Source organism: Sus scrofa, chromosome 6 (genome assembly GCF_054392235.1).
Source record: "Sus scrofa isolate SSC_HxYL_T2T_F1_AM1 chromosome 6, Sscrofa_HxYL_maternal_Yorkshire_Landrace_v2.0, whole genome shotgun sequence".
NCBI classification, from domain to species: Eukaryota; Metazoa; Chordata; class Mammalia; order Artiodactyla; family Suidae; genus Sus; species Sus scrofa.
In genome coordinates, this window is record NC_139388.1 from 21,458,164 (window position 1) to 21,465,016 (window position 6,853).

At 41.1% G+C, this 6,853-nt stretch overlaps 1 protein-coding gene across 2 annotated transcripts in view; it reads left to right on the plus strand.

Annotated features, from left to right (window-relative positions):
• The window catches only part of CFAP263 (cilia and flagella associated protein 263), a 36,630-nt gene that overhangs the window by 25,659 nt on the left and 4,118 nt on the right, over positions 1 to 6,853 (plus strand). For both annotated transcript variants that reach the window (XR_014804856.1, NM_001244688.1), the window contains 1 exon segment: positions 6,362 to 6,517. Coding sequence is in view for 1 of the 2 variants with exons in the window: in NM_001244688.1 (NP_001231617.1) it covers positions 6,362 to 6,517 (156 nt within the window). In the remaining variant the exon portion in view is untranslated.

Genomic DNA, 6,853 nt, shown 5'->3' on the forward strand with positions numbered 1-6,853 from the left:
AAGGTATTGTATTTTTTTGTGGTGAGAGAATTTTGTTGAGGTTAGTTTTATGCCCCAATATGTGATCAATCCTTGAGACTGTTCCATGTGCACTTGAAAAGAATGTATATTCTGATTTTTTTTAATGTAACGTCCTGAAAATGTCAATTAAATCTAACTTTTCTATTGTGTCATTTAGGATCTCTGTTGCCTTATTGATTTTCTGTCTAGAGGATTTGTACATTGATGTGAGTGGGGTGTTAAAGTCTCCCACTATTATTGTATTCCCATCAATTTCTCCTTTTATGTCTGTTAGTATTTATTGTATGTATCTAGGTGCTTTTATATTAAGGGCATATATATTGATGATTGTAATATCCTCTTCTTGAATGGATCCTTTTACCCTTAAATAGTGTCCTTCTTTGTCTTTCTTTATGGCTTTTGTTTTAAAGTCTATTTTGTCTGAAATGAGTATTGCAACTCCTGCTTTCCTCTCTTTCCCATTTGCATGAAATATCTTTTTCTATCCCCTGACTTTCAATTTATACGTGTCCTTTGCCCTAAGGTGAGTCTCTTGTAGACGGCATATTGTAGGCTCTTGTTTTTTTTTTTTTAATCCAATCTGCCACTCTATGTCTTTTGATCAGAGCATTCAGTCCATTGATATTTAAGGTAATTATTTATAAATATGCATTTATTGCCATTTTAAACCTTGTTTCCAGTTGATTCTGTTTCTCCTATGTTCCTTTCTCTTTTCAGTTGGATGATTTCCTTTTATTTTATGCTTGTGTCCTTTTCTTTTTAGTTTTTGTGAGTGTAATGTTTGCTTTTGATTTGTGGTTGCCCTGTTTTTCAAGTTTGTTAACCCCTTCCTATATCTGCTTGCTTTAGCCTGATAAGTCATACAGGCTCAAACACATTCCAAAAAAAAGAATCTAGATGTACTTACTTTCCTTCCCCACATTTATGATTTTGAAGTCCTTTTTAAACATGTTCATGTTTGTCCTTTTGCTATTCCTTGTGTTTAATCATCACTTTTTTACAATAGGTTTGGTGTTGTTTTTTTTTTTTCTTTTACCACCCTGAGCATTTGGCAGTGGCAATAGTAGATGGGGTGTGTTCCCAGGGGAGTGAGAGCAACAGCAGATGATGTTCAGTTGTAGTGCCCTCTTCTTTGCCAACCTCTGAGGTGACTGGGGCTGCAGGTGGTGCCTGTTCACAGACCCCTAGTGGTGGTGGGCCACGCCCCCACTCTGGTGTCTGAGACAACTTCTGTGGTTTGTTCCTGCCTCCTGTAGATCATGCAAGAGGTGCCGTGCCACACTTAGACCCCTCGCTGCCCTTAGGCCACACAAGAAGCGCCTGGCCACCTGTAGCGCACACAAGAGGCGCCTGGTCACCCGTATCATGAGAAAGTGGTGTCTTGCTACTGGTAGCTTGCGTCAGAGGCGCCCTGCCCTCTGAGAGTCTGCCAGTGCACAGGGAAAGATATTCCTATGTGGTCTGCCCCTCCTCCTCTCGCCCTCCCCAACAATGGTGCCTTGCTTCTCCTACGGGCCCAGACCTCCCAGGTTCCCTCAGCTGCGGTGTTCCACTCCCCCCAGCCCTGGCACACCACTCCCTAACCCCTCAGGCTGTCTCCACAGAGCCAATCCTGGTCCTGCCCCCAGAACCGGCCTCTCTCTGGAGCCTGAGTCCCAGTGCCCAGCCCCCACCGGAGCGTCTCAGGCTGTGGTGTCCCGGGGCAGTGGTGCAGATGATCTGTGATGCTTTCACTCTGCTTTGCCCTCCTCAGTCCAACTGCTGTGATTTTTCTCCATGGCTCTGAGGTCCCTCCATCTCGGCTGATCTCCCCAGATGGAGGTGGCTTCCCAGGGTGTGAGTTCCTTTCCTCTTTAACAGCTCCTTTTCAGGAGTGCTAGTCCCATCCTGATTCCTTTTCTTCCTCTCTCTCTCTCTTTTCCCTTTTCTTCTACCCAGTTATGTGAAGGGTTTTTTCCTCTTTTTGGAGATTTAAAGTCTTCTGCCAGTGTTCAGTAGATGTTCTGTGCAAATTGTTCTACAAGTAGATTTTTTTTTTTTGGATGTGTTTGTGGGAGAAGGTGAGGGCCACATCTTACTCCTCCGCCATCTCAATCCTTCTGCTCAGTCACACTTTCTTGTTTCTTTCTTATTTCATGATTTTTGTTGACAACTAAAAATTTTAGATAATGTATTTTAGCAACATAGGATACTGATCTTGTTCTTGTCATTATTTTTGCTTGTTGTTTGTTTAGTGGTTTGTCTGGACTAATTCAGTAAAGTCTTTTTCTCCTGCTGTTCGTAGCTTCTGATGTGGCTCCCCAGAAGGTTCAGCCTTGATTCATGGATATAGTCTCCCTGACCACCAGAGATGATAGGTGTTTCAGCTGAGTTCTCTTTGACGCCTCCTCTTCCAGCTTAACTTCCGGCTGGTGTACCTTTATTAGTATTACACCCAGCAGTAGCCTCCATTCATTACTAGCCAATCGCTCTATTGCTTTAACATCCCAAGACATTAATTGCTCCACATTCTGATCTAATTAAAGTCAGGTCTCTTCACAGGGGCAAAGTGTTGCTGGTCACTGAAGTTTGCTCTCATGCCATAAGGCTCTTCTTAATTGTCTCTTTCTCTGGTTAAGTTAAGCATCTAGCTGATTAACTGTTTTGCTTGTTGCTACTAATTTGGAACTATCAGCTTCATCTTGATTGCTCACCCCAGAGCTCGCCATTGTTTTCCACAAAGTCCTAAGGCATGAACTCCCCACACACTATTCCAAATAAAGTCTGTCTTCTTAGGCAGAATTCCAGAAAACTCTGTTTTTCAGCCTCTCCCTTTGGGCAAAATCTCTGTACCACTGCACTGGAGCCGACAGAGGGAACTATGGCCTGTCTTTCTTGCAGTTTCACTCCTGTTCTACAACTGGGAAGCTGGGTAGGGGCTGCAGTCCCTGGTCCTCCCAGCTAATATTTTTGTAATGCTTTAGTTTTTGTTACTTCATTATGTTTTATTAGGTGTTCTGTAGTCATCATCCTCATAAGAGTGTCCACTGATGGTTCCGGGTACATTTTTAGGTCTCCCCACAGTTGTATGTCACCCTGGACAGATAGATAGTAGATATGCACTGAACACTTCTCGACAAAATATCGTTACATTCTGAAAACAGGTTAATAAAAAAAGTTTATTGGGTTGCTTCAAAGTGAACTAAAACGGTACTTCTTGAACCAGAAGGTGAAGACCAATCACCTGGGAATGTTGTTAAAAGCAGATTCTGACTGGATAGGTCTGGAATGGCCTGAGACTCTGCATTTTCACCCAGTTTCCAGGTGATGCCAGTGCCACAGATTGTACTTTGTGAAGCAAGGAGTCAAAAGACAGTGCTAGGCTAGGAAAATTCAACATAATAAATAAGTTAGTTCTGTTTAGGTTTATCTGTGAAATAATAGTATTCCAATTAAAATAACAAGGAGATTTTTTGAAGGGCTTAAATAAACCGACTCAAAAATTCTTTTGGAAAAATAAATAAGAATATCCACAAAATTCTTTTTTTTTTTTTACTATAATCTTGTAGATTTCATTCTAATGATTTTATAGCTAAATTAATAGGTAATTAATAGGTAAGATAATTCAGCAGCTATCTGGAAGATATCGTGACAGAACTGACATGTTTATTTATTTATTTATTTATTTTTGCTATTTCTTGGGCCGCTTCCACGGCATATGGAGATTCCCAGGCTAGGGGTCTAATCCGAGCCGTAGCCACCAGTCTACACCAGAGCCACTGTAAAGGGGGATCCGAGCCGCGTCTGCAACCTACACCACAGCTCACGGCAACGCCGGATCGTTAACCCACTGAGCAAGGGCAGGGATCGAACCCGCAACCTCAGGGTTCCTAGTCGGATTCGTTAACCACTGCGCCACGACGGGAACTCCCTGGGACTATTTTTGTTATGATCTTGGAATAGGGGAGACTTTAAAAATCTAAAATCCACAAACCCTGAAATCAATAATGTCAGTTATATACAAATAAAATTTTTTTCTGCCTGGCAAAAATGATCATGAAGAATATCAAAGCCAAAAGACAAATAACTAGATAAATATTGTATCTAACATCACAAGGAACTAATTTTCTTAAAAAATTAATTAGTTTTATAAATGAATTTAAAAAAGGGAAAAAATGGGCCAAAGATTTAAACAGTTTACAGAAAAGCTTAAAAATCTCAAACATACAAAAAAAGTTCTTCCTCCCTCATAAGGAACACAAAATAAAGCTATAATGAGATACCATTTTCCCTCTGTTATACTGACAAACATGAAAAAGTAAGATTGTGTTGGGAGAATGGGGAAAAGAGCAGTCTCACACTGCTGCAAAGTCTGATTGGCTTGATCGTTATAGAGGGCAAATAGTACCATTTATCATACACACACATGTGCTTAGGGCAGGGTTTCTCAACTGAGACACTACTGACATTTTGGATCAGGTGGTTCTTTGTTCTTTGTTGCGGAGGCTGTCCTGTGCATTGTAGGGTGTTTTGTAGCATACCTGGCCTCAACCTACTAGATGCCAGTAGCACTCCCTTAGTTGTAACAAACAAAATGACGCCAGCTATGGCCAAATGTCTCCTGGAGAGAAAATAGCCCCCAGTTGAGAACCAACCACTGCCTTCGATGAGCAAGTCGTTTACCCTGCTTATATACTTGCATTTTATAACAGATGTATACCCAGATTATTAGTAATCACAGCACCGTTTGTTGTAAGAGACTGAGAAGCTGAGCAACTGTTGGTGGGGGCTTGTTAACTTATGGTGTATATTCACACAATGGAAAATTATGCAACTATTAAAAAAAAGAATGAGTAAATTCTTCATGTGTCTATACAGAAGAATCTTCATGATTAAGTGAAGAAAAAAAAAGTTGGACGAATAAAAGTCAATAGAATTGACTACTCTGGGCCAAAAAGCTAAACATATAGGTTTGTGTGGTTATAGATTTCTAGAAAGATGCACCAAATCTAAAAATAGTGTATGCTTCTTGAAAGGGGATCTGCGTTACTGGGGAGAGGAGTGTGTACTTGTCATTGTGTACTTTTATACCACTTGAATTGAATGTATTGCCTATTCAAAACAATTGTTAACAATGGAAAGGACAATGCCAACTCAAAAATCCCTCCGTGGGTAAGCAATGAGGTCCTCTTGCATAGCACAGGGAACTATATCCAAGGTCTTGAGATAGATGATGATAGAAGATAACATGGCAAAAGGTGTGTGTGTGTGTGTGTGTGAGACTGGGTCACTCTGTTGTACAGCAGAAATTGGCACAACATTACAAATCAACTATAATGATAAAAGGGTAAAAGAAAAAAGCAAAAATCCACTCAAAAGAAGAAGACAAATTTTACTGTGTAGTAATTTTTTAAAAGGCAGAGTCCTCAAAAAAGTGGGTAACCATTTATGATCCAGCAAGTTGTCTTCCAAGTATATAATCAAAATAATTGAAAGCATGAACTTGAACAGGTATTTGTATAACCGTGTTTGTAGCAGCATTGTTTACAATAGCCAAAACGTAGGAGCAACCCAAGTGTCCACTGACAGATGAATGGACAATCAAAACGTGGTGTAGATACATAGAATAGAATATTATTCCTCCTTGAAAAGAAATGTTGACATGCTACAAAAATTGTATCATGCTATGTAAATGAACGCTGAGGACATTTATGCCAAATGAAATTGGCCATTCACAAAAGGGAAAATATTGTATGATTCTACTTCCATGAGGTGCCTACTAGTGTAGTCAGATTCATAGAGACAGGAAATAGAATGGTAGTTGCCAGGGCCTGAGGGGAGGGGGCTGGGTAGTTAGTGTTTGATGGGTGCGAAGTTCTGGAGATGGATGGTGATGAAGGCTGCACAGCAGTGTGAGTGTACGGAATGCCACAGAACCGTACACTTAAAAGTGGCTAAAATGGGAAATGTTGTGTTACGTATAGTTTGAAAAAAAAAAAAAAACCATGAAAATTAATTGAAGTTTGTCTAATCAAAGTGTACTTACAGAATTTTTCCAAAACAAAAAAAAGCCCCTGAGTAAAACATATTCCTTAATAAAGGAGGAAGTGAGAAAGGAAGGAAGGGAGGGGAAAAAAGACTGTTTTAGCCTGCACTTAGTGTTCTGAACTCAATGGAAGCACCACAATCTGTAAAGAATCAGAGTCTTGTGGTTTCACCCACTCCTTTGAAAATGTAATCATGGTTTTTAGAACTACATTGAAACTGGGGAGGGACACCAGGGCCAGTAAGTCCCAGGAGGCGGGAACCAAGTTTCATTGGTCCAGGGAGCCCCCAGTCTAATTGGTCCTTCCCAACCCAGGACCGGGCCAAGGCCATGGCTGTGAACAAGCAGCTCCGGAAGCAGCTGGCGGAGTTCCGGGTGCCGCAGGTGATGTTGTACGTCCAGGAGAAGATCCGAAATGGGGACCTGGAGAAGACCATCAGGATGTGGGAGAGGAAAGTGGAGATCGCAGAGGTGAGTCACAGGGAGTTCCCAACCCGGTGTCTTCTGCCCCCTCTCGTTTTTTTGTTTTTTGAGCTAAGAATACAGGCGTTTGGACACGCGATGTCTATGAGAAAGCTCAGCTGTTGCTTCAACTCTTATACCAAAATAAAGGATGGTTCCCCCTTCCCCCTGCTTAAAGCTCCTTTTTCTGGTTGGAGCACAGAGTCTTTTCAGGTTATCAGAAAGAAACTCTAGTAGTAGTGTGTTTTTAGTTGCTTCTTTTGTTAATGAATTATGGAAGCTTCTGAACCCCTCCTCCCATTATAATAATTTAGTGATTGCTCTTTTATACATGGAGAAACCAGG